The following is a 26,432-nucleotide window of genomic DNA, read 5'->3' on the forward strand; positions in this document are numbered from 1 at the left end:
TTGGGTGATCACGTTTCGAACTAAGGATGACAAATGATCAATCAAACTGTCTACCTTAAGCCTAGACACAATTCTAAGCAAGCTCTATGTCTAGATGAATGCTCATTTGCTAACATTTCCCAAACATCAAATGTCTTTGGTTGAATAATATGAAAGCAATCATTACTAACAAGTCTATTAGTTATCTTAGCACCTTTAACAACAAATGTCTTTGGCAAAGTATACTAAAAGCCTAGGAGAGTTGTCTCGGGCATTTCATCAAACACCTTTCGGGTGGGAAATGCCTATTGATCAACTTTTGAGTGGCCAACTCAGAAGATGCATTAGAAATACTCTACTAGCAAGGAACAAGAATGATCTACACTAAAACATCCTAGAACTAACCTAATCACCCTTAATCTCCCTAACCCATGAATTCAAAAGGTGATTACTCACTAATCTCCATGATTCCTCTTAAACCCATATTGGATTTCAGATTAATCATGTAGAGAAATAGATAAGAAATCAACAAGAACATAACAATCAAAATCCAAGAGATAAACTTCTCAAGAGAGTTTTTGTGTATTTCTCAATAGATCCAAAAGATAATCTGCCTCCTGGCTACAAAAGATGTTTAAAACATAGGTTTTTCCAAGTGCAAAACGTCCAAAATAAATTGCAAAAAGGTCCTCGGGAAATCATGATTTTCGGCAGCAAAGTAACGCGGAGCGACTTGCAGGTGTCGCTCCGGGAAGTCGCTCCAAGGCCGATTTTTGGTGTCTCCGGGTGAGAGGTCGCGAGCGACTTTGGTGTGTCGCTCCAACGGGTCGCTCTGGATCGGGAGCGACCTTGGTAGGTCGCTCTGAGAGGTCGCTCCAGGGTCATCTAAGACGGTTCGGAGTAACGAGAACGCGAGCGACTTCATGGCGTCACTTTAGGAAGGTCGCTCTGAGAGGTGGGACACAGCGACTTCGTGATGTCGCTCCGGGAGGTCGCTCTCATGCTCTGCTCGTTTAATGATCACCTATTTCACCTCCTTCGAGCTCCAAATGCATCCAAATGTCCCCAAGAACTCCATGTGGCACTCCAGTACCTAATAGAGACTCATGTATGCAAAATGCAACTTAAACATGTCTAAATCTTAATCTCTATGATGAAAATGTTTATGAATGAATGGATAAAACAATGCAAATATGCAAGATATCACTGTGATATTTCGATGAATACTCAAATATTTTATCGAGTAATTGAGTGCCTAATTATCATGTATGTACACATTTTCCAAATTAATATATAAAATGCAACTTCTGTAGAAAAAAAAAGACAATTTGGCAATAATGTTCAAAGGGAACAGCATCGGTCTTCTAGTTATTTGTTTTTAGAGACCGATCCAAAAATTACCATACTTTTTCAGAAGTCTCTGAGAATGTACCACACAACCTTTGGCTGCCTAAAACACATTTGTCTTATGCGCTATAATATTATTTCTTATATAAAAAGAAAATAATGTTACCTTTACTGAGGGACTTTCAACTCAAGTCTAAGAGCACATTTACTAGTTGTCAAAATAATTTGAGATAGGGACAATACTATGAACCACACTTGAAAAAACAATTGGTGGGAGAGTAAAAGAATCGGAACCAGGTTCTTTTCTTTTTTACTCTTTTCCAAGCTTCTTAGAATCAATGGAAATGTTAATGAACATGAAACAAGTGGAGGAAACTAATAAATCAAAAATCATCTCGAGATTCAACAAACTGCACTTTACATAATCCTAAGCACACTATTTAAACCAAAGAACTAACATTTGTACAACAATTAAATGAAGATATTATTGAATTCTATACCAACGTCTAAACTAAGTCTAAAATCTATTTGCTTTAGCAAAAAAAAAAAAGTCTAAAATCTGGAAAAAGAAGGATTATACTCTTAGCAACTTTCAGTGTATTGCTTAGTTGGAGTCATAACGGTTAATTATATTACTAATTATATTTTCTTGATGAGAATAAGATGCCTAGATAGGACATTTCAAGTTCCGACAAAACCAACTCCACATATAATAAATGCAAGAGCCTGCATGAATAGATAAATGTATAACAATGAACTCCCGAAGGCAAAGTCGTAGCATGCACAACACAGTATGTATATCCCCACCATCATCTCTTTTAGGTTTAATCTGCAACGAAACAAATTCTTTCACCAGTTAGTATCCTTAAGTTTTGTTTGATGGAATTTTTTAGTTGTTTGCATGTTGTACCATCTTACTAGTTTTGTTAAGAGGAATCATATAAAAAGATAAACCCGAAAAATTGCTATTTATTTTTGTTAACTAAATCTTTACCTTTGGAGAATCCCATTAAGAGGTTTTTTCACTTGAGGAAGTAACTTAGTCTGAAGAGCATCTCCTAATTTTTCTGTGACGACCCATTCGTTTACTCTTCCTCCTTCAAGTAAACCGATGAAAGTTCCTTTGGTCCGATGCATAGCCATTACATTCTCGAACAAGACCCAGAAAAACACGAGATAGAATGATCTACGTGCTTGCAAATAATTCATGGTAAATATTATATAGTGTATCTTAAGTATTATATTACAATGAAAAATGTTGCGGTTATATGGAAGTACGTAGTACTAACCTTGGCGTGGCAATGGCAGTGAAGAAGGTGATCATAAAAGGAACGTAGATAGTTGACCAAGTGGGAATGCTGACTTCGTAAAAGAATACGCTCGTAGGAAGAATGATGCAATAGAAGAAGAAAGTGAAGAAATGGACTAAGATCTTCCGCAGAAAGAAGAAGCTGTAGATCACATACAACTTCTTCCAAATCATCACTCTCTGTTCACAATAGCAAATCAAATTCATTACCAAAACCTTTTTTTTGTATGTAGATATTGCTCAAAGATCAAACAATAGAGAAACTGAGATTGACATCATCATGCATGCCTCACGTTAAATGTTGGCACGTGCGACCAACAGGTTTCACGTGCTGTCTCAAAATGAAATAGTTGAAGTTAGGAAAAGTACCTTATTGTGAATAATTTCCATAGTCATTTTCCTGAAGAGATTTGCTGGACCGCATGACCATCGATGTTGCTGGAATCTAAAAGCCTTGAACTGGCTTGGAAGCTCACTTTTCACCTACAACAACAATTCTCTTTGTTATATATAAAAATCTCATTGATTGATATCCACACGTAAATACGTTATCAGATTATAATTGTTGCTATTAACATTTTAAAAATCATATTCAACTTTCCATAAAGTGTGTGCAAAGCAAACATCACATGTGACGAATATTAATTAGGTTTTGGACTATATATACGAGTTAAAGAAAAATTTTCTTTTATTACAAACAGGTTTGGATACATTCATTCATTAATTATTGTCGCCCCCCACCCCCCCCCCCCCAAAAAAAAAAAAAAAACAAACAAACAAATGAAACGTACCTCGATGTCATTGACGAAGACAAATTTCCAGCCGTGTAAACCAACACGAACGGCCAAGTCCATATCCTCCACGGTGGTCCGGTCTTTCCAACCTCCAGCTTCTTCCATCCCTGCCAATCTCCACACACCCGCTGTCCCTGCAAAACTCCAGTTATATTGTTTAAATTGGAGCAACATCAAGATTGTCTGTTTCGACTGAGAGATCTCTAAAATAATGAGCCCGATTTAGAATATGTATATTTTAATTGCTATAGGAAAAATCAACATTTAATTGCTAAAATCCATGATTGTATCTTATATTAAAATACCAGTTCTAGTTCAACAAATAAAAATAATAGAGAAAGTTGTCAATTAAATCCCGAACTTTCAAATTTTGTTGAAAAAAAACATGAACTTTCGCTTGGACCATTTAAAGCACCAACTTATCTTGACTAGCCGTTTATAGTCTCAAATTAATTTGACTAAACCATATTTAAGACGTCGTTAACTCGGTTAACGAAAGGATTAAATGGCGTTAAGTTCCGTTTTCTATTTCTGTTAAACCTAAACTAAGTCGTTTTAGAAATAAGAAAATTCCCAAAATCCTCTCTTCTCCAAAACGAAATCCCTAATTTCTCAAATCGAAAAACACAAACATTTTCTTCAATTTGGGCGAGAATGATGAGAAACAAAGGGATCCCAGGAGAGAAGTTACATACTCTGCGAGGAAAGAAGAGAGACGCTGAATCTATGAATAACGGAAGTGGAGCAGAGGCTCGTGAAGTAAGAGCTGCTGGTCGTGAAGCAAGGTCTCGTGAGGCAGAGGCTCGTGAAGAAATGGCTCGTGAAAAAGAGCGTTCTGAAGTAGAGAATCGTGAATCAAGAGCCCTTGAAGCAAGGCTGAGTGAAGCTGCGGCTCGAGCAGAGGCTTGTAGGGTAGAAGATACTCGAGCTTCAAAGGCTCTTATAGAAGAGGATTTAAGTGAAGATGATTGTGATGTTGCTAATGATGATGATTGTGATGGTATCGAAAATGATGTTGATAAAGAGGATGAAAATGAAACAACTTCTAACCAAGCAGTGGATGAGGAAGATGAGGAAGATGTCGAAGAAGAGGTTGAGGAAGAGAACGTGGATGGAGATGCTGCGAGAGATGAGGAAGATGAAAGTGATGCAGATAGTGGAGATGATATATGGGACGATGAGAGGATTCCCGATCCTTTGTCTTCTGATGACAAGGACGACGAGGAAGAGCAAATTCGTAGAGACCATCAAGATTCGAATGAACTACTTGCTTTGGGAAAAACTTTTAATTCTTCAGAAGATTTCAAACTTGCTGTTCTGAGGTATTCTCTAAAAACTAGATACGACGTCAAGTTATATCGGTCGCAAGCAACGAAGATTGGTGCTAAGTGTTCAGATACTGATGTTCCTTGTGGGTGGAGGATTTATTGTTCGTATGAGAAGAGAAAACAGAAGATGCAAGTGAAGGTTTATATCGATGAGCGTACTTGTGTCAGATCGGGTTATTCAAAGATGTTGAAGCGATCGATTATAGCATGGCTCTTTGCTGAGAGGTTGAGATTGAATACGAAACTGACAAAGCAAGAGATGATTTCAGAGATTTTGAGAGAATACAATCTGGTTGTAAGCGATGAGCAATGTGGTAAGGCGAAGACCAAGGTTCTGAGAGAAAGGAAAGCAAGTCATGAAGCTCGTTTTGCTCGGATTTGGGACTATAAAGCTGAGGTATTACGAACTAACAAAGGCACCAAGTTTGAGACTGAAACAATTCCTGGACCAACCATTGGAAGCAAACAACGGTTCTATCGTCTCTATATTTGTTTAAGAACTGAAGAACAAGTCTTATTTTCGGATGGTTTGTTGATGTTTTATTCTGGATGATGGTTTGTTGATCTATTACTTTGGTTGAAGAACATGGTTTGGTGATGTATTATTTTTGATCTATCATGTTTTAAATCATATGTTTTTAGCAAAACCTTTTTTTTTTCGATTTGAGAACATGTCCTTTGGTCGAAGAACAAGTGTTTTTTTATTTGAGAAATTAGGGATTTCGTTTTGGAGAATAGAGGATTTTGGGGATTTTCTTATGTCTAAAACGACGTAGTTTAGGTTTAACAGAAATAGTAAACGGAACTTAACGCCGTTTAATCCCTTCGTTAACCTAACGACGTCTTAAATATGGTTTATTCAAATTAATTTGAGGTTTTAAACGGCTAGTCAAGATAAATTGGTGCTTTAAATGGTCCAAGCGAAAGTTCATGATTTTTTCAACCAAATTTGAAAGTTCGGGATTTAAATGACAATTTCCCCAAAAATAATATATATATATATATATACAACAAGTGTGGCTTGTTTTAGCGGATTATTAAGTCTATATAGAATATAAAATTAGAGCATCTATATAAGAAATAAATATAAGAGTTAAAGTTTTCTACCAGAGGATAAATTATTTAAATAAAAGATGATAGATATGTACCGTTGAAGCCAAAGAAGGCATGTCTGGTGGATCCGGATTCTTGCTCTGCCATAAAATGGTAATTTAGTGACATCTCCTGCATCCTAGTCATCAAGCACTTGTTTGCGTTCACTGCACCAAAGAATCATTTCATTTTCAATAATACTACAAGCATAGTGTATATATAATTCTTTATTATCTCAAAACACATAATGTCGAAAAATAAGTTTTATCGTAAAGTATCCATACCAAATTTCCATCGAGCTTGAACAAGAGCAAGCTCAGGATTGTGGATGAGAAACGGGACAGTGCGGTGTAGGTAGTCGGGCTCTGGCTGGAAATCAGCATCGAAGATGGCAATGTAGTTGCATTGTTTGACGTAGCTATGCCTCATGCCTTGTTTAAGAGCTCCAGCTTTGTAGCCATTTCTATTGTCTCTCCTCTCACATTTTATGTTTATGCCCTTGCTTGCCCACTTTGCACACTCCACGCTCACCATTTCCTGCCATTAAGACATCAATATTAAATCATTATTTAAGAAAAACATAACATTTAAGTGTCTTTATAAGTAATTAATAAAATAAAAGAAGTAAAGTAAAGTTTTTTTTATTTATTAATGTGAACAAAATATTTTATTAGTAATTAGCTAGTAATTAGCTAGCTAGCATGCGTTTGAAAAGGTCAATTATGTGTACCATGATGGTGGGATTAGTGGAATCATCTAAAACTTGAATGATAACTCTATCCAATGGCCATGTGAGTCTGCACGCAGCACCTATGGATAGCTGAAAAACCTGTGGGTTCAAAACAAAATCGAATTTGAAAGACTTGGATCATCATTATTGAATACTTAATCAGTTCATATAAGTACCTCTCGTTCATTGTACATTGGGATTTGGACAAGAACCATCGGATAGTTTTGGTTTCCGACCTCTATGTCCTCCTGCATTGCCTCCCATTTGTAGATTTTTTCGGGTTTACGTTTAAACAGCTTGACGTAAATAACTACAATGTTCATATACACACTTTCGACGAAAACTAACAAAGAGATGACCAAACATATAGCCACTAGACATTTGAACAGTGGAACTAGAAGTAGACTCCTCGCTTGTCTCAACCACATGGTTTCCATGCTTTTATATATACACTCTTCACACCATTACGTGCTTCAAGCTTTTCGAAAGTCACAGCTGCATCTTCATATTCCTTGGAACTTGTCGCAAAGGAAACATAGCTATTTTTCTTCTCAGAATCAAGATATGGGGTTTGAGATAGAATGGTGAGGAAGAGCAGAGGGGTTTAGAAAGGTTTTTGTATTATTGTCTATCAGTGACTGACTTGAGAGAGATTCTCTTCTTTTTTTATAGTTGAATTAAATAATTCATACTTCGTTTAATAATTTTGTTTTAATCATTATTCATCGTCGTTTTACCGAATCATGTGGCCAGATCTTGAACATTATCATAGCTAGTGGGAACAACGAAATGAGAAAAAGACCAAACAAAGGTTTCACTCAGTCTCACTGTTTTTATTCATAATTTTACCCGTGTTATGGTACACTATGCAGTCACGCACATGTACGTTAATTTTAACTTTCATTTTTTGCTACAATTTCAAATAAACATATGCGTTTGTAATTACATGGTAAATTAGTCTAACATGTAACTGATTAAGTTTTTATTTTTGCTAAAAAAGTAAATATCATTGAAAAATAATGAATATCCGTTTTTATAACACTAATCCTAACTCTTTTACCCATTGCGGTTCACCCAATTTTTATAAATTTTTTGGTGGGACCATAAATAGTTATGAACCTGTATTTGTTGTTTTCTGCATTAGTGAACCCGAAGAAGGAGTTCATAAGAATAAAATAATAATATAAATTAAAAAAAAAAATAGAAATAATTCAGAATACATGAATAAAATATTAAAATATATTATAAAATTTTGAAAAATTTTTATTCAATACATTAAGAGTAGATTACATAAATAGAGAAATTCAAAAACATACAAAGCTTATTCATCTTCATCACCAAACTTTTGCCAAATATTTTCCACTAAATCAGCTTTCAATCGAGCATGCTTCTCTAAATCTCGAACTTCTCTGCGGATGCTTAACATATCACCGACATGAATACTATCTCTGCTTCTCACCCTTGAACTTCTGCTGGACTCTCCTGACTCAAACTCAGATGTATTAATTTGAGCGTATCCGTGTCGTTTGTTCTCTACTATCATATTGTGCAATATGACACAAGTTTTCATTATCTTTCCTATCTTTGCCTTGTCTCATTGTAGAGCTGGGTTTTTAACAATTGCAAACCCCGATTGCAATACCCAAAAGCCCGTTCGACATCTTTTCTGGCGGATTTTTGCTTTTCAGCAAATTTCTCGGCTTTACGACCTTGAGGAAGTGGGATGGATTGGATAAATGTTGCTCAATTTGGATAAATTCCGTCAGTAAGATAGTAGGCCATACGATAAGTGTGGTTGTTGACCTTGAACTTAAATTTAGGTGCTCGACCATGTAAGATGTCATCAAAAACATGTGACCGATCTAGAACATTGATATCGTTGAGGGTACCTGGTAAGCCGAAAAATGCGTGCCATATCCAAAGATCTTGTGATGCAACAGCTTCTAAGACAATTGTCGGCTTTCCTGAACCACGTGTGAACTGACCTTTCCAAGCCGTTGGACAGTTTTTCCACTCCCAGTGCATACAGTCGATGCTGCCTATCATCCCCGGAAACCCCCGTACCTCTCCAACATCGAGTAATCGTTGAAGATCCTCGGGTGTAGGTCTTCGTAGATACTCATCTCCAAACAACTGTATTATTGCATCAGTGAAATTTGCCAAACATAAACGTGATGTACTGTCACCAAGTCGGAGATATTCGTCATATGTATCTCCCGACTGACCATATGCGAGCATACGTATAGCTGCCGTACACTTTTGAAGGGGAGAAAGCCCGTACCTTCCCGCAGCATCTCTTGTTTGCTGAAAGTATGGAACTTCACTACTTAGACGCTCGACAATGCGAAGGAACAATGGTTTGTTCATTCGAAAACGCCTCCTAAACATTTCAGGTGGGTATGTAGGATTTTCCATGAAATAGTCTTTCCATAGTTGATTGTGTCCTCGCTCTCGATCTCTTTCTATATAAGCTCGTTTCTTCCGGTAGTTGGTTTGACCATCAACTACTGTGTCTATGAAATTATCAACAACTTTGTCGACCATTTCATCAAAAGCTTTATTTGCTTCATCGCTTGATGAGGAATACATTGTTGATTGATCTTTTTCTTGCTACAAAAGAAGAACTTATAGTTAATTTTTTTTTCATAGAATTCATTTTTTTTTCTTTTCTATATGGTATGTTTATCTTTTTTAGAATTGTTTTTTGGATTTTAAAGTTATAGTTCATTTTTTTTTCATAAACAAAAGGGAGTATAATATTTTTTTCATATAATTCATTTTTTTTCTTTTCTATATGGTATGTTTATCTTTTTTAGAAATGTTTTTTGGATTTTAAAGTTATAGTTCATTTTTTTTTTCATAAACAAAAGGGAGTATAATATTTTTTTCATATAATTCAATTTTTTTCTTTTCTATATGGTATGTTTATCTTTTTTAGAATTTGTTTTTTGATTTTAAAGTTATAGTTCATTTTTTTTTCATAAACAAAAGGGATTATAATTTTTTTTAATAGAATTCATTTTTTTTTCTTTTCTATATGGTAAATGACATTGTTGCCTCATAAAAACAAAAGAAAAGTTCGTATTTTACCTCTATGGATTGGTTTTTGACAAGTAGAGGTGGTGATGTCTATGCAATCGTGGTGAACCCCCGTGGTGATGGATGAGAAGTGTATCATAGCAAGTGGTGATGGTTGATGAGTGTATCAAAGCAAGTGTATCAACGAAGTTTACAAGTTTAGAAGTTTTGGTTTTCAAGTTTACAACTATTGTGAAACACTTTGATGCACAAAAATAATAGAAAGACATAGTTTATATATATAGAGATACATGAGTCAAGTTGCTCGGGTACATACACCCGTGAGTTGAAAAGGCAAGTCGTGGGGACATACACCCGTGACTTGAAAACACATCCTGTGGGTACATACACCCATATTAACCGAAGGTCCTAAAACGAGTATAGAAACATACAAAATACTACACTCTCCCGTGATTCAATCTGACATAATACTACTACAACCATCAACCTTACCCGTGACTTGATATGATACATAAAGAAACCGAGACCTACAAAGAAAAACGGATACATATCAATAATCTAGATACCAAAACATATACAAACATTATCAATATACATAAACCAAAACATATTCAAACAATGTGAAAATACAACAGCTAAAACATAAAGCACAAGAGAGTGAAACAAGAGAAATCAAACGATTAACCAACTGATAAATGCACAAAAAAGCTTCCACTCACCACGTTAAAGCATTTCTGAAATGAGTTTGTTTTTTAGAGCTCTTTCTTGATCAGAAAGAGTTTCTGCATTTTTTCCTAGCAACCTATCTAGGAGTTTGTGTTTGGATAAGTTATTCTTTGCCTCTAAAATGCTCTCTATCTGATCAAACGCTGGTTCATTGAAGTGTTTCTTGCGTTTTTCTGCTTTGGAAGCCTTCACACCGGGAGGCCTAACATCTTCCTCGCCACCCACCTCCTTCGTAGGTTCCTTCCTCTTCTCCTTTGCACCATCTCGTGTCGAAGTGTGGGATCTCCATTTTTGATCAAACCGAAGCTCCCTCCAACAATGTTCAAGAGTGAACTTGGCATTGTAGTCATTAAAGAAGATGTCATGAGCCGCCTTCATGACATCATTCTCAGTTTGTCCACTGGCTTGCTTCTTCAAAGCAGCTTCGTGACATCCCACGAACTTGCAAACCTGTTCATTAACCCTACCCCACCTATGCTTACATTGACTCCACTCCCTAGGAATGGAGCCAACGAGCAGAGGGCTTGCATTCACACACTCCTCTATGCGCTTCCAAAATGAGCCAGCCTTCTGCTCATTACTCACGATTGGATCCTTGCTGGTGTTCAACCAAGCACTGATCAGCACCACATCTTCTTTGGTTGTCCACTTCCGCCTTTCCGCAGGTTTTGGAACCTCAGAACAACCAATATCTATTGGTTGACTGCTCTGGGAGGCAAGGAGGTTAACGAACCCGTGAGAGTTAAGGGAAATTGGTTCCATTTAGTTTTAGATAGAAGTTTTAAAAGTTTGGTGTGTTTTGAGATGTGGATCATGCCTATGTTTTAATACTAGTTTTAGTGTTAGAAAGTACAACAAATTGATTACGTGTGTGTGTTTGTCTAACTACCAAGCATTGATTAAACTAGTTTAAGTATGGTGTGTGTGTTTGGTTTTTCGTGTGTCTGTTTATTGTGTGTGTTTTAATTACTCTATACTTGTTTTAGTGTTTGGTGTGTGTGTTTTAATGACTCTATAACAAGTACAACATAGGTATAACTACACAGATATCATTGAATGAACATCAAATAAATTTTAAAAACTCAACTACACCGATTTGATACACAACCATTCACTACCATTGAATACGCAACTACCTATAATTTTTAAAACTCAACTAAGTGTGGTTAAACTCTAGCTAGCTACCACTGTAGTTAACCAGTGTAGAGTAAGGGTTACCTTTTGTTTTCAGTCGAAGCAGAGCTTCTCCAAGACCTCAACCTGCATAGAGAGGTTATAAACCTGCCCAGTGAGGTTATCAACCTCTGCCTGTACATGAAAGAACAATCATACAGTGTTAGTCAATGCATAAAAAATTAAGAAATATTTTACAAAATTGAAATCAAATTAGAATCTAGTTACCTCCAGTCTCTGAATGTGGTTATTGACCTCCGGCACCCAATTTATCACCACCTTCACCTCCTCCAGACGCTTAGTGAGGCGTTCGATCTGCTCCTCGACACCAATGACCCAAGGCTGACGATAATGAAACCCATCAGCCTTGGTAAGAAAAAAAAAAATTTGAATCAATAATCAATCTCGTTTAAAAAATAAAAAATTCAAAATACAATTAAGAACAACTGTACCTCGTAGTTTTTGTAGGTGAAGAACCGCTTCCCAGGAAGAGTGTCGTAGTCGTCCTTCCCACGAACCTCGTGAATGATACTGCCACCACAGGGACACCTCGTCGGAATCCCGTACTCTGAATCAGCCACAGAAGAGAGCATGTTGATGTACTCCTTTGTCCTCTTTGAATCTCTTATCTCTGCTGCGAGATCCATCTGCATCAGAAAAAACGATTCCTTTTAGAATCCTAACTATAAACTAAATCGATTACAAATCCCAAATAAACGTACCCGCATGACGATTTTAAACCAGAAATCTATACCCCCTTTTCGATTTCGAACCCTACGACAAAACCCCCAAAACCATAAATCAAAACCCCCAAATCGATTTTTAACCCAAAACGCTTTCGACCCCAAACGATTGAATAAATCGGTGAAACTAGTGGATACTCACCTCAGATCGTCTACGAGAGAGTACGACGTCGATTAGATCGAAGAAAGAAGAGAAAATGATCCGGCTATCGCGTCGCACGAAAAATCGCCAGGGAGTGAACGAAACCCTAGCTTTAGAAAAGAGAAGTGAAAATGAATGATCTATAGCGAATCCCTTTTTTTCTCCGTCTACATGCGGACTCGCGTGTCCACTCTGCTATCAACGCGTGGCTTGACCCCGTATTATACGGGTTCACCCGCAAGAGACGGATCACGATATTAAACCCAATAAACATTTTTTTTTAATCGAATGGGCCTAGGATCCCGAACCCGTGATCCGGTTATAAACCGTCGATGCAGAAGCTCTAAAAGAATCTAAAAATAACTAAACACTATTATGACTTCTGAACATTAGGTTTTGTTAAACGTTTTCCGTAAATGTTTATTCTTACAGTTACAAAAATGTTTATTCTTTACAAACATGTAATAAACGTTTCGAATATATAAATACATTGATTTGGCGCGCATGAAGCTATAATAATGAAACTCTTGTATTTTAACCATAATCTCAATCAAATCACTCTAAACTAAGGGTTTAGTGGTTTACCCAAGGATTTAGGGTTTACCCAAAGATTTAGGGTTTAGGATTTGAGTTTAGGGTTTAGTATTAGAGCTTAGGGTTTAGTGTTTTGTTGACAACATTTTTTTTTTTTTGAATTTGTTTTTTATATATTATTTTTATTTATTTTTAAAATTTATTTTGAAAAAATAATATAATTTGCAAGTTATTTGGTTTCCTTAATTAAAAGATACTAAATTTAAAATGATAATTTTCTATTGGTTGGTGAACCTAAAGGTTCACCCTAGGGGGTGAACCCAAGAATAATTCTAAAAAAACAGCAATACTGTAATTTTTTTCTACAATACTGTAATTTTGAGAACAAGAACAATTAATGATCTGTCTCTAAAATATTAATGGCAACAGTAGTCTTTCCTTGTTATTTCGTACCTAGGAAAGATTCATATTTATCAACGGAAACATGTTTTTCTGTGTTTGAAACTGAGAGTCCGTGACTTGACTGATTTGAGATTTTATCAAACAACGATGCAAGTATAACGTATTGCATTGAATGACTGAAATATATAGGCTTCGAAGATTAGCTGCGGATTGAGTAGTGCGAGACAAACGATTCAATTGCAGTACAATTTTAACAGTTATAAAAACGTATAGATAAATGATATATGCAGAGATTTTTGTTATTGTTAGTTGCGGTGCGGTGCGGTTCGTAACATTCGAAGCCATAGTCTTCTTCTAAGTATACATATGTATGCCTTTATAATTTATATGTATACCTTATACATATATATGCCTTTATACTATGTGGAATAATATTGACCACAAAAGAAAATGGAAATGTAAAATAATATTATCAACTAAAAAGAAAGGCCAGAGATGAAAAAGTACATCAGATCTGGAATATGTCTTCTTGGCGCTACAAAAAATAATGTCCCACTTGACTTTTGTCCCATTGATACGCAAGTGGCAAATGTCACCTATTCAACTCGAGTGGAATAATCATGTGCGGTGTATTCCACGCGCTAAAAGTAGGGCTTGAGGGATTTATATGGGGTTGCTCGGCCCGGTAAGTGTACAATTAGGTTAGAACCAATTGTTTGCTTTAAGACAATTAAGGCCCATTAATAAATGGCTGTTGGGAAATGGAAAGCTGAGTTTAACAATTTACTGGGAGTTCCAAAACCCATTTATGTTATACCTCAAAATAAACATATTTTGCACTCCAAAAATGCATCTTACACCATCTGGTAAGTTTGTCATGTTCTGTTCAAAAGATTCACTAGATCTAATAATATACTATTTTGTTCATACAATGTAACTCAAACATTTGTTCTGTTTTGCTCTGTAATTTCTTTATTTATTGTAATCTGGACCTTTTCTCCACTTTTTCTTGTTCACAATCTCGATTTAAAGTACTTAAATCCTAGAGTATATACTAGTCTGCAAATCTTATCATCGCAGCTAGAAGACACAGAACGATAAGATCTCATAAACATTTTATATGTTTGTAAAGAAACAAAACACAGGAAAATGTTTTTCTTATGCCTTTTAACAGCTACCAGTCATGTTGTTACTAATTTTATTTTAAATGTTAAATTTTTTAATTCAAAAACTTTTTTACATGTTGTTTGGAAAAGCTCGAAGCTAAACCGACACAAAACTATATGAATCAAAATCTCAGGATACGATACAGGAACAACATGTAATGTCCTCGTATCTTGGTCATAACATCACCCCCATTCAACAAAGTTACAATAACCCTTCAAAATACCTTCAGTTATGACCAAACATTCAATGAAAGTGCATGCCGAACAAAAATATGACTCCACCATTTTGTTAATTCCTATGTAATTCTAAACTCGAGAAACATGTTCACAACCCAAACCACTATATTTTGAACTACTTTATGGGGCTAACATATTCACATATTGTATAAGTAGATGAAATTCCAACCTAAAACAATTAGTTACAAGTAGATTGGCCCTAACCATTTATATATATCTATTAATTCTTCACCTATCTATGTGAGACTTTATTCATTAACACTCTCTCTCATGCTCAAGCATGAACAATCGTGGGAACAACATCCACAAGGTAGATCAACATCGGGTGCCTCTAATACCATGATAAATTTGGAGAAAACCTAAGTAGTGTAATAGCTTATCCCATCTTATTCTTTAGCCATATATATGCTTATTTATACAAATTATATAACTTTTCTAATAAGTTCTTACATAATAGAATAAGAAACCTAATCAATACATTAATGCTACTAATTTCTTAATAGTTATATGAAAATATATTCTAGGCGATCTCGTAATCTCCGAGATCTCCTAAAAATAGAAATCAAGATTAATTATAAAATCATCCTAATACAGTAGAATCAACTTATGGATATCAACAAATTCTTACTCGGGCAAACAAAAAAAATTAGCCATATAAGAGCAGCTCCAACGTGGGAATCTAACAAGAGTTCTTAATTTTTAACATAAAAGAAAAATTAACATAATTAAGATAGAGAACATACAAAAGTTTTAATCTAAGACATTTAAGAACCGATTAGTAACTTTATAAGACAGTGTCAATCAAACAATGTTTGAACATGTTATAATATTAATACTTTTATTTTTGTAAAAACTGTCACAGATTCTAACCGTTAAGGCGTTAATCATGCTCTAACAAATTTCTTTGCAGAATGTATCTGGAAAGATAAAAAGACATAAGATCATCATGGGATATAGTATTACAACAACAAAGTGCGTGAAGCAAGGATCACGTTGACTGAAAGAGACAAAAAGCAGAATCATGCGTGGGAGAGGGAACCAAAACAAAACTGTAAAACCAAATGCTTGAAACTACAGCAACATGATAAATGTTTTTTACTACTCTCAACCATTGTGGATGCGTAGCTTACCGAGAGCTTCAGTCAGCATCATGGTTTGTAACTGAGACGGTATTATGGGAGCTGGTGGCTGAGTTTTGTAAATCTGAGCACAAACTGTATCGTCATCCAGGTGGTCAATGTTATAGATGTGATCATCTCTAAGGACAGCTTCACTTGATGTTTGTACCGAGGGATCAACTGGTTTGGGTGGAGGGTACAACTCTGGAGCTAGAGGGCTGCTGGTGCGGACCATTGGGAAATCAACTTGGTGGGTGTTTAAAACGGGTTTGGGTGGAGGAGGGTAAACATGTGAGGAAAACTCTGGGGCTACAGGGATGCTGGTGTGGGCCATTGGGAAATCAACTTGGTGGGTGTTTAAAACGTTGTTGTGTTTCACAGGGGGTGCTTGAACGTGCCTTGAACTGTACTGATCAACTGGACTGTAATAGATTGGGTATGGCTGTGGCGGGAGTTGATACTGTAGGTGGTTTGTCTGATGGTATGTTGTGGCAGGCAATGTCATAGGTGCGGTTCCAGTAATGTAAGGCTGTCCAGTGTAAACGACATGGGTATGCTGTTGTTGAGCTTGGTTCAGATATGGTGGATACCCGGTAACTGGGACTTGAACTGGAACTGGTTTGTTTAGCTCAGCCTCGTACATGTTTGAAGATAATTTGTTTTCCAAAACATGAGGACGTGTTGGTAGCTCGTGAGAAGAGTTTTGGGGGACGGCACTTGAACTAAACGCGATTAGAGGACTGGCTTCTTCTTCTCTGCAAATATATACAATCGTTAGAAACACAATATAACTCAAATTCATATACTTATAATACATATGCAGCCTAAGAAGATGCTCTAACACAAGGTCCTTACACACTAGCAAACAAGAAAAACTGCTGATTCCCTAGCCTATGAACTCATTCCACATTTCATGCAATATCGAAGAAGATCTATATTCATCAACAGAACCACTCCAACATCATGTTTTCTTTTTCCACATTACTTCAAGAATATCACCCATATATAAACTAGCTCTATAGTAATATGACACTCATCTCGGCATTCGGAAGAGATGCAAAGATTTAAAAGGCTATAAATATTTTAAGATAAATCTTTTATTTTTATTTTACAATTTGAACCATGAAATTTATGTATATTAATTTTTCAAAATTTGGTTTCAATAGGCTTTGTCCAGAACCGAAGTAGTTAGAGAATAGAATACCTTGTCACTGATTCTACGGGAGAATATTTGACCTGAGAAATGCCCTCGCCGGACCTTTTCACCGGAGGTAAATTGCTCGAAGAAGCCGAGGATGACGTCGAGCCTAAGTTTGAACTGGTCTCCTGCGTCATAGACTCCTGTCCGTTAACATCTCCGCTATGATCTCGCCCAGCAGTCAGCATCATCTCCGCGCTCTTTAACGCGTCTACGAACCACGTTTCAGTCTTTGGATGAGTCAGCACAGGCTTGGACTCTTCTCTTCCAAGCCAATCAGTATCCGCCACCGCTTTACACCGAGCCAGACCTCCCTGACTCGCGCCGCCGCCTTCACTCGTTTTCGAAGGGAAGAGAAACAATCTGATGCGCGTTTTCGGAGCCGATGACGGCTCGCACGTGAGATATCCGTGCTCCTCCATCATGATCTGAACGTCCTCATCCGTCGCGACGGAGATGAGCGAGTCCAGCTCCTGATCAGGGAGCTGGTACTTCACCTTGAAGTCGTAAGAGACTCCGAGCGTAGCCGCAAGGTGGCTAACGAGCGTAGCGAAGCTCGTCTCCGCGGCGTGGGGAAGGGCGACGATACGAGTATCTCCGCCGACGTAGCGCTGAGATACTATGTTACCGCCGTATCTACAAATCACCCGCAGCTTTCCATTTCTTCCGTTATTATTCGACCTCCGGGGGGAAACTTTCGTGCCTTCCGTTACGGTGGCTGAAGCGGAGTAGACGGTGGTCATGGTGGTGCAGTTATGGTGAGCAAACGCCGTCTATAAACGGTCGATTTTTTTGGTATTGAATCGGAGTAGTTTTGCTTAACTGTGACTGTGACGGCAACGTTAGCATTAACTGACTGTATCAATATGGGGAGGTACGTTGGACTATTTAACGGATGTTATTCCCGGGCGCGTAACTTTTAAACGGGTATTTTTACCGGGTCGGGTTAAGAATAATAATCCAATAGCGGATTTCTCGCGATCCATATTAGCTTCCATAAATAAATCAGTTTATAAAGTAAATCTACAAAAACATTAAAAATATAATAAGTTAGATGAAAATTACAAATTTCAAAAAAACATCTAAAATTATACACGTTTCAGATATCATATTATAGGTTGTTTTTAAAAATTCAGGCATATTTAAAAAAATTAAATGTTCTGCTTAACCTTTAATTAATGTAAAATTTTGTTTGGATATGATATTTAAAAAGATAGGGATAAGATCCGTCTCAAATCAAATCGATGTAATATTCATATTGTTATGAAGGTATGACATAGTCCAAAAAAATCCAGCCATCTCTACTTGAAGTGTCTAGAAAATTCTAGAAAAGTCTTTGCTCCACGCGACCCATGTTAGATCTGCTTGATTCGTTTTGTTTGTTTGGTTTCTAGAAATGTTAATTAATTCAATCAGAGTTACACCGATAAAAAATGGTTATATGCCAGTGTGGGATTTATACATATTTGTGGAAAGATTCGAGATTTTGATTGTATGAGGATCACGTAGCTAAGCTATGCATAGTTATTTTTCCATTGCTATGTGTTTAACTTGTTGAAATTTACCACCTGGATGATTATAATTATTGCTCATAATGGGAAATATGTGGTTCGCCACAGGTTATCTTCATTCAACACTTCGTTGCTTTTAATTGGAATAAACTTATAGTCTAATCCTGTCAGTCTTGTTGATCACTTGATCTTGTGATCTCTACCATCTACAAGGCTATATTTTGTTGCACGTTTCATGTTAATGGTCAGCAATAAATGAAAGAACATATGTTTGACAGTCAGGTCTTCCTAGTGAAGGCCAATGCCCAGGTAACAACATTTAAAACCATCTTTCATTTTGGTTTTGCAGTATTTGACTTGATATGAAACCTCCAACTTCTTCTGATTTTTTTTGCAATGTCTTGTTTTGAAAAAAGTAGAGATTTGTTTTTCTCTTGCATTAAGGATCTTTCAAAACCTGTCATTATATCATAGCTAGATTGCATTACAACTTCTTTTGTGTACTTGTGAGATTGTTTAGTCATCAAATTGAAAAAAGTGGAATAGGAATTTTGAAGAGAGAGCTCAAGGGAGAAGCCAAGAAGCTGCAAGAAACATACCATTCAGCTGGATTTTTTGGTCAATAGATCATGGCGTAAAAGAGATTGCTTTGCATTGTGCGTTTCATTCTTTCTACTTTCAAAGTTGTTTCCTTTGTGGTTTACAGAGATAGGACATGATGTAATGACCTCGATTTTCTTCACCCAGTTAACAGTTGTGGTCTGGAGATTGTTACTAGTTTCTTAATACCAAAAAATTAAAGAGCAATATAAATTCATAGGAAACATATTATATATATGTAGTAAATCACTGACAAGAATAACAAATAGATCAACAAATGAACAAATCACAATACCACTGACAGAACACAAATCAAAAACCAACATTTGATATTGATATAGAGCTCAACAAATCTCACACAACACAAAAAAAAGAAAAGACACTAAGCTTCAAACTTGAAACGACAATGGCCATTCCTTAAGATTCTCCTCGCTCTGTACCTTACCGGTTCTCTTCATATTACTATCACCACCCTCGACATAACCGTAATACTTCAAGAAGAAACCCAACACAAGCACAACCCACTCAAGACAAAAGATCGCAACACAGAGCCCACCACAGAGCTTCAAAATCACCGCAGCATCATCCTCACGGACATAAGACTTTAAACTCCCGAGGAAGTTGGCCGTGTTGGTGAAGATGAGAACGGAGACGGACCCTTGGAATATAGCCGTGAGCACGGTGGCCACCATGTGGGCGGCGTACCACCGGTTCCTCCCGCAGGAAGCGGCGGTGCAGCCGGAGATCGCGGCGGCGATGGTGGTGGCGTGGAGGAGGATGAGGAGGAAGCCGCAGACGGAAGGGATCAGGCGGAGGGAGAGCGTGAGGAAGATGCAGCTCGAGGCGGTGCCGAGGAGGATGTAGTTGGCGAAGAGAAAGATCTTGTGGGTGTGGTAGTGAGATTCGTCGACTGATGGAGAAGAGATCAAACCCATGGTGGACTTTGAGAGTTGGTGATGGTGCTGATCAGAAGAAGAAGAGGAGAGAGAGAGAGTGAGTTGAGGATATGAGATGAGCTCAAGGAGGTGTGTGTTTATGTAGAAGGGAGAAAGAGAGATTCACAACGGTCGAGTTTCTAAATATGACCGTTGGATTTCGAACAGCTTGTTATTTGTCTTTTTCTAATTTTTGATTTTTTTCAGTAAGGTGGGGCCATTGGGCTGTAGATGGGCTCAAGTGTTCGATTGTTATTGGGCTTTATTATATAGTCCAATAGTTCGGCCTGGATCTTTTAAATTCAGACAAGAATGTGTTATCAGACATCTCTAACAAACATACTGTTGGGCTAAGTTGACAAAAAAACCGATGTGTTAAATCTAAAGCTAGGTAGGGTAGGACCCACTCCTGTCCTGACCATTAGGACTACGACTTTAAACTCGTGTTTCTTTTCCGCATCAGATCCCTCATTTATATCAGAAATCAACTAAAAGAGATCCAAATTTCTAAATTTTGCATACTATTGCAAATTCTCTCTCCCCCCCACGCTAAAAAGTTTCTATTTTTCTTCTCACGGGCGAGCTGGTCTTGTGTCTGATCTCTCACAAAAAAATATTCTGGTTCTACCGAATTGAGTGAAGAAGTTTCCGCGAATTAGGGTTTCCGCGAGGACCTTTGTTCAATCGAGCTTGGATTGGTGACTCCTACGGTAATTGATCTACCATTTTGCTCGTTGAAGTAATCTAGGAACTTGGACTGTCTCTGGTCCGTGGCAATTTCGAGTCTTTGCTGTCGGGTTTAGCTAATTTTTGTTCTGTTGTCGGAAAGTTGGAAACTTTCTAATTTTCTCTCACATGGATTTAGTTTTTGAAGCTCAACTTGAAATTCTAACAAGTTGGTTCCTTTATCTGGTTAAAATGATAGGTTGGGTGTGAGGAGGAGGAGGAATGTTTTATTCGCAGTTTATATTAGCAAAGAAAGGACCACTTGGGACAATATGGATTGCTGCCCATTTGGAGAGGAAGCTTCGTAAGAATCAGGTCGCTGATACTGACATCGGTGTCTCCGTTGGTGAGTGTGTGCTCCATTACTTTTGTTCATATTAGAAGCAAAATTCACTTTCCTAATGTGACTACTACTTTCTTTCTTTTTCTGGAGCAGATTCCATTCTATTTCCGGAAGCTCCAATTGCATTGCGACTGTCTAGTCATCTTCTCCTTGGTGTGGTTCGTATATACTCAAAAAAGGTGAACTACCTCTTTGATGATTGCAGCGAGGCGTTGCTTAAGGTAAAGCAAGCTTTCCGCTCTGCTGCGGTTGACCTGCCCCCGGAAGAATCCACTGCACCGTATCACTCGATCACGTTGCCTGAGACGTTTGATCTTGATGATTTCGAGCTTCCTGACAATGAGATCTTCCAGGGGTTAGTTTATCCTATTTTAGTTTTGGTTTGATACTTGGAGCTTTTGTTGATCTGTTGTTCTTTGTTTTTTTTTTGTTGTCTAGCAGTAACTACGTTGATCATCATGTTAGTACAAGAGAGCAGATCACCCTTCAGGATTCCATGGATGGTGTTGTATACTCAACATCGCAATTTGGATTAGATGGTCAGTGATTTTTTCATGCTTACTTTCTTTTAGTTTATGGATAGCTATGCCTTAAATAAGAACTCATTTTTTTTTGGTATGTTTCCAGAGAGATTTGGTGATGGCGACACTTCTCAAGCTGCTTTGGAGCTTGAAGAGGTATTTTCGTATTTATGGAACATAGAAAGTATATATATTTACAGGTCAGTTAGGGACAATATATAGGATACCCATATAGAAAGATGAAAGCTTGTAATTTGAAGTGTCATATAGCAGTCATTTTGTTGAGCTAGGATGATGATGATGTTTTCTTTACCTAGTGAAGCTTTGCATATTTGAAATCGGAACTTCTCCTCTCTTATTATTTCATTTTGGGTATGATCTCTTCTCATCACTGTACTGTTCTGCAGGAAGTATTCCAGGGTAAAGATCTAATTGGATCAGATGATGAGGGAGTTCAAGGGTTAGTTTTTGTTCATTACCTATGCTCTACACTTCGTAGCATAATTGCATATCTGCTTTTTTTGTTTGTCCTATCCAGAGCTTGATTTTGTTGTCTTAAGAGTTCATTGTGAACCAGAACTCCGCTTCTTTGTGTCCTTTGTTTCATAATTTGAATGTGCACAATACCAATCGATTATTTACTTATGGTAGATATTTTGTTTGTTGATAGCACTGATCACAATGCGTATATGGATGCCGCAACACCGGGGATAAAGGATGATATGGTAGGAGCTTCTGAAGCAACTTCCAGAGATTTCGACCAAGAGCAGGTGCGTGCCATCAGATATATAATGCTCGAGAGCGTTACTAATAGCTTCTGAATAGTTCTCCTGAGTCACAGTGCTTGATTGGTTCAATATTTTTTTATGAATCTCTCTTTTCTAAAGGTTGAAGATCTTGCTATGAGGAATGAGTTCATCGAAGACGCTCAAGCTCCTCAAACCCCTGGATTAGTTGAGGTGCCAAACTCGTCTAGTATCAGAGAGAACCTGGTATCTGATGATCACATGGAGGTAGAGGAGTTGAATGCAGAAGAAGGTAGGAAGGCCTCTGATGAGCTGGATGCTAATGAGACGCATAAACGTGATGAAGACCTGCCTTCTGAATCAGAGGCTGTTCCCATGGAGGTGGATAAGTCGCTGATAGATGAAAATGCCAACGCCCAAAACGAGCCTGAGAAGGAGAGAGCAGAGCATGTACATGTTAGTACATCGCCTTGTTGTTCTCACATCACCACCGAGGTAGAGGATCCTGGTCAAGCAATCACCGAGGCAGAAACCGATGATAATAGTGTTGTAGCAGATAAGTCCGATGCTGTTCCCTCAGTCGAGTCCCCTGGAGAGCCTACAGTGAATAACGCTGAGCATTGCCTATCCCAGGAACCAAAAGATCCTGGAGAAGAGAACCAAGGTTTGTCAAATAAAATGCAAATCACTAAAACCTAATGCAATTATTCTTATAATTTTTTTTTATTTCTGCCAGATCATTTTGCCATTGCCACTGAGATCAATCAGAAAACAGATTCTAGTATACAAGGAGATGGGCAAGCGTACAGTAAACCAGATGAGCAACTGAATGAACAGTTGGTAACTGGATGTGCTGATTCTGATTTGCCTGCACCTGAAAAGGTATTAGCTGCACCTGAGACTGAGAGAGAGGGGGATGAAAATGGTTTCATGGTTGAATCCACACCAGATAAAGAAGATCCTGGCACATGCAACGAGGATGCAGGAAATAATAATAAAATTACTGGGAAAAAACGCACTTTTACTGAGAGCACCATAACAGCAGAAAGCCTGAACTCTGTTGAGTCAGTGGGGCTGATTCAGTCGAAGAGAACTGCAGATTCTGTTCCTGATGACGATGACTTGTTGTCTTCCATCTTAGGTATCAGTTCTTTTTTTCTTGTTGCTTTGTATGATGTTCTTTTATACATCTATTGCTATCTTCCTGAATCAATGGTCATTTCCCCTTTTTCAGTGGGAAAGTCATCTTTTCTGAAGATGAGGTCTACCCCTGTACTTGAAATAGCAACTACAAAACGGTCACGAGCTGCTCCTCGTTCTACTGCCACAAAGAGGAAGGTTCTAATGGATGACCCCATGGTCTTGCATGGAGAGTATGTTTATCTATCTTTGGTGTTCTTATACTTTAGCTTTTATTTCATTGCTACTGGTTACACCTTAGAAGCTCTTTTTTTAAGCTGCAACCTGCTTTGCACTTAGGTTCAAGATATCTAAAGTCGATACTAAAGTACTGTCTTGCCTTTGTTGGGCCTAAAATTTTTTTGGATGCTGATCGTTCCTTCACCGTTCTACAAATTGAAGTTTTGGTCTTCTTTTAGTTCTCACACTTGTAGTTTACCTTGGAGCAATTTGTATAGGTTTTTATTTGTTTTCTCATCTATATGGATCTTGTCTATTTTGCTATTTAGCGTTATACGAGAACAGCTGACGAACACTGAAGGCATACGCCGTGTGCGAAAGAAGGCACCTTGCACTGTTGCTGAAATCGTTATGCTTCAAAGGCAGGCTTTGGAGGATGGACTCTTGAAGGAGCCAATATTCACTGGTAATTTCACTAAGCAAAAACTAGACCGTTATGCACAAGTTCTCTCAATTGTTCTTGTAGCCATCACAGGTGGTAATATTTTTGAATGATTTTTCAGGTATGTCGGTGGAACTAGTCTCTCTACACAATGAGCCCTTTGATCTAAGAGGAATCACGATAATCAAGAATGATAACGAGCTTGGTGAAACAATATGTGCGTTGGAAGTTTCAAAAGAAGGCGATGGAGCTGCTGATGAAGTAAGTCTTGTAGTGGATGACGAGATCGGTCAAATGCCATCTGAGGACAAGTGCGATCATGTAGAGGATTTACAGGTGGAAGGATACCATGAAAGCCATGATGGAGGGATAGGCGGTGAAGATCATTGTGCTGATGTTCATGAAAAAAGTTGCAGTGGTGTTATTGAAATTACTGAAGGCGATGTTGATCACAACGCCGCCATTCTCAATGAGACATGTTTAAAAGGTGAAGATGAGCTTCCACGTGAAGATAAGAAAACAGATGAATCAGCTGAAGTCAGCGAGATTGGGATAGACGATCAGACTCCATGTGATAACACAATTGGCTCTATTGAAAATGGACACGTAGAAGCTGGTGATTTGGGTTTGGAAAGTCTCAACGAACCTCTTGTGGAAGAAAATAATGATGTGGTGAATCCAGAGATTGAGCCTGATAACAACTACGAACCGCATAATGAGATGTTTAATGAGGAGGCTTATATGCAAAGTGCACCAGGTGCAGAAGCTCTTTTTGGCGATGGTTTTATAAGAGATAACTACGTAAGTTTTGTTTCATTGTGGCTTCATATTTATTCAAGTAAAGACATGCCTCTAAATTCTTCATGTGCTATTCTCTTTTGCTGTAGGAAATGGATACCATGGAAGTGGCACATGACACAGGTTCTAAACCTTTTCGAATTTGAATTTGATTTGTCCAAATTATCTGTATGTTCTTAGTTTGAGCAATGGGGCTAATACTTTGTCATCATAGCATGATTTAGATTTGTGAGATGCTGTAGTATACACATGATGTCTCAGTGGTTCTACTTATAGTTTATTTCACTCTGTGTCTTCAGGATTTTTGAACGTGGATGATGATGAAGTCGATGAAGATCATGAAGAAGACGAAGGTATGGAAGAAGGTGATGAAACTCGTCTTCTAGAGAACAGTGGATGGTCTTCTCGTACCAGGTCTGTACAGAATCATTGTTTTTCCACAGATGAGCCTGAAAGACTGAACATTCTTACTCTCTTTTCCTTATAGGGCTGTGGCGAAGTATCTCCAGAGAATATTTGATAAAGAAGCTGAGAATGGGAAGAGTGTTGTTGTAGCAGACAAACTTTTAGCTGGGAAAACCCGTAAAGAAGCATCGAGAATGTTTTTTGAAACCCTGGTATGTTCATAAAACGACCCTAAACAAAAAAAAATGCTCTGATCTTTCTCTAGATTAAAACAAACGTTAGGTGTGTGAATACTCTTGGGCTTTAATGCATCAGTCACAACTTGTCTTGCAAAGACGGAAGAATAAGTTTGATCTTTTGGTCATTATCTTCGTACACTTGTTCATCTTGTTGAATCCTTTCCTTTATTCTTTGCCGATTTTTGCAGGTTTTGAAAACAAGAGATTATATCCAAGTTGAACAAGCTAACCCCTATGAAAGCATCACCATCAAACCGCGACCAAAACTCACCAAATCCATCTTCTAGACGTAGGAGATGAGTCTTATAGTTGCAGATAGGTAGTTTGGTCCAAACCAGAAAAATATCATCCAAAAAGATCGTCCTTCTCTAAAGTTATACATTTTCCCCTTTTCTAAGGCAATGTAGTAGTGATAATAGTGTCAATGTTGTTGTAGCTAACCATCCAAGTAGCTGGAGGAGGTTGATGTTCGTCATTTATTTTACCCTTATATATATATATAACTTGATTGCGACAAAAAAAAAAAAAAAAATATATATATATATATAACTTGATGTATGTGTATATACATTGCTGCCCACCATGATTATCGTCGCCAGTTTAAATTTGAGAGATGCTAATTTAATTTTCTCCTGTCTGTCATGTTGAACTTGAGAATGTCGAGGAACCATTTTTACTGAATATTAATAGTTTCCTATTATAGAAAGTGAACGTGAAACAGTCTCCTAAAGAATCTTTTAACATATAGTT

General features: G+C 37.5%; 5 protein-coding genes across 6 annotated transcripts; 1 reads left to right on the forward strand and 4 right to left on the reverse strand.

Moving 5' to 3' along the window:
* Nucleotides 1-1,934: 1,934 nt before the first annotated feature.
* LOC106433068 (probable glucomannan 4-beta-mannosyltransferase 11) lies at nucleotides 1,935-7,241 on the reverse strand. Its single transcript, XM_013873919.3, has 9 exons — nucleotides 6,756-7,241; nucleotides 6,580-6,678; nucleotides 6,134-6,386; nucleotides 5,906-6,016; nucleotides 3,427-3,563; nucleotides 3,005-3,118; nucleotides 2,616-2,815; nucleotides 2,321-2,512; nucleotides 1,935-2,155 (listed from the first exon to the last, which is right to left on the reverse strand). Exons 1-9 carry the CDS (start codon nucleotides 7,014-7,016, stop codon nucleotides 2,008-2,010), a joined length of 1,515 nt encoding a protein of 504 aa, XP_013729373.2. The 5' UTR covers nucleotides 7,017-7,241; the 3' UTR covers nucleotides 1,935-2,007.
* Nucleotides 7,242-10,341: 3,100 nt separating this feature from the next.
* On the reverse strand, nucleotides 10,342-11,106 carry LOC125584443 (glutathione S-transferase T3-like). The gene has a single exon (XM_048752924.1). The coding sequence runs from the start codon at nucleotides 11,104-11,106 to the stop codon at nucleotides 10,342-10,344; it is 765 nt and encodes a 254-aa protein (XP_048608881.1).
* A 4,565-nt stretch (nucleotides 11,107-15,671) lies between these two features.
* Nucleotides 15,672-19,168, reverse strand: LOC106441491. The gene is made up of 2 exons (XM_022698701.2): nucleotides 17,064-19,168; nucleotides 15,672-16,614 (listed from the first exon to the last, which is right to left on the reverse strand). Exons 1-2 carry the CDS (start codon nucleotides 17,798-17,800, stop codon nucleotides 15,846-15,848), a joined length of 1,506 nt encoding a protein of 501 aa, XP_022554422.2. The 5' UTR covers nucleotides 17,801-19,168; the 3' UTR covers nucleotides 15,672-15,845.
* Nucleotides 19,169-19,377: 209 nt separating this feature from the next.
* Nucleotides 19,378-20,192, reverse strand: LOC106443153. The gene has a single exon (XM_013884745.3). The coding sequence runs from the start codon at nucleotides 20,101-20,103 to the stop codon at nucleotides 19,558-19,560; it is 546 nt and encodes a 181-aa protein (XP_013740199.2). The 5' UTR covers nucleotides 20,104-20,192; the 3' UTR covers nucleotides 19,378-19,557.
* A 360-nt stretch (nucleotides 20,193-20,552) lies between these two features.
* Nucleotides 20,553-26,239, forward strand: LOC106433008 (sister chromatid cohesion 1 protein 4). 2 transcript variants are annotated; one of them, XM_048751986.1, is made up of 16 exons: nucleotides 20,553-20,813; nucleotides 21,029-21,175; nucleotides 21,266-21,527; nucleotides 21,611-21,711; nucleotides 21,800-21,849; nucleotides 22,101-22,153; nucleotides 22,364-22,463; nucleotides 22,581-23,103; nucleotides 23,176-23,580; nucleotides 23,674-23,812; nucleotides 24,128-24,264; nucleotides 24,362-25,041; nucleotides 25,128-25,161; nucleotides 25,338-25,452; nucleotides 25,526-25,655; nucleotides 25,871-26,239. In XM_048751986.1, the coding sequence occupies exons 2-16, from the start codon at nucleotides 21,052-21,054 to the stop codon at nucleotides 25,967-25,969; spliced, it is 2,952 nt and encodes a 983-aa protein (XP_048607943.1). In that variant the 5' UTR covers nucleotides 20,553-20,813; nucleotides 21,029-21,051; the 3' UTR covers nucleotides 25,970-26,239. The 2 variants fall into 2 exon arrangements, with proteins under 2 accessions (XP_048607943.1, XP_048607944.1); XM_048751987.1 differs by having other exon boundaries at nucleotides 21,614-21,711.
* Nucleotides 26,240-26,432: the final 193 nt, after the last annotated feature.

The sequence above is a fragment of the Brassica napus genome, chromosome C3 (genome assembly GCF_020379485.1).
Source record: "Brassica napus cultivar Da-Ae chromosome C3, Da-Ae, whole genome shotgun sequence".
Lineage (NCBI taxonomy): Eukaryota > Viridiplantae > Streptophyta > Magnoliopsida > Brassicales > Brassicaceae > Brassica > Brassica napus.

Excerpts from the sequence above, each read along its gene's own strand:
- LOC106433068 (XM_013873919.3), bottom strand. The coding sequence starts at position 7,016 with ATGGAAACCATGTGGTTGAGACAAGCGAGGAGTCTACTTCTAGTTCCA. Across the intron at positions 6,679-6,755 it reads CAATGTACAATGAACGAGAG|GTTTTTCAGCTATCCATAGG; the intron begins GTACTTATATGA and ends TTGAACCCACAG. Across the intron at positions 3,119-3,426 it reads TCTTCGTCAATGACATCGAG|GTGAAAAGTGAGCTTCCAAG; the intron begins GTACGTTTCATT and ends TTGTTGTTGTAG.
- LOC125584443 (XM_048752924.1), bottom strand. The coding sequence starts at position 11,106 with ATGGAACCAATTTCCCTTAACTCTCACGGGTTCGTTAACCTCCTTGCC.
- LOC106441491 (XM_022698701.2), bottom strand. The coding sequence starts at position 17,800 with ATGACCACCGTCTACTCCGCTTCAGCCACCGTAACGGAAGGCACGAAA. Across the intron at positions 16,615-17,063 it reads CCCGTAGAATCAGTGACAAG|AGAAGAAGAAGCCAGTCCTC; the intron begins GTATTCTATTCT and ends ATATATTTGCAG.
- LOC106443153 (XM_013884745.3), bottom strand. The coding sequence starts at position 20,103 with ATGGGTTTGATCTCTTCTCCATCAGTCGACGAATCTCACTACCACACC.
- LOC106433008 (XM_048751986.1), top strand. The coding sequence starts at position 21,052 with ATGTTTTATTCGCAGTTTATATTAGCAAAGAAAGGACCACTTGGGACA. Across the intron at positions 23,104-23,175 it reads TCCTGGAGAAGAGAACCAAG|ATCATTTTGCCATTGCCACT; the intron begins GTTTGTCAAATA and ends TATTTCTGCCAG. Across the intron at positions 25,162-25,337 it reads GGAAGTGGCACATGACACAG|GATTTTTGAACGTGGATGAT; the intron begins GTTCTAAACCTT and ends CTGTGTCTTCAG.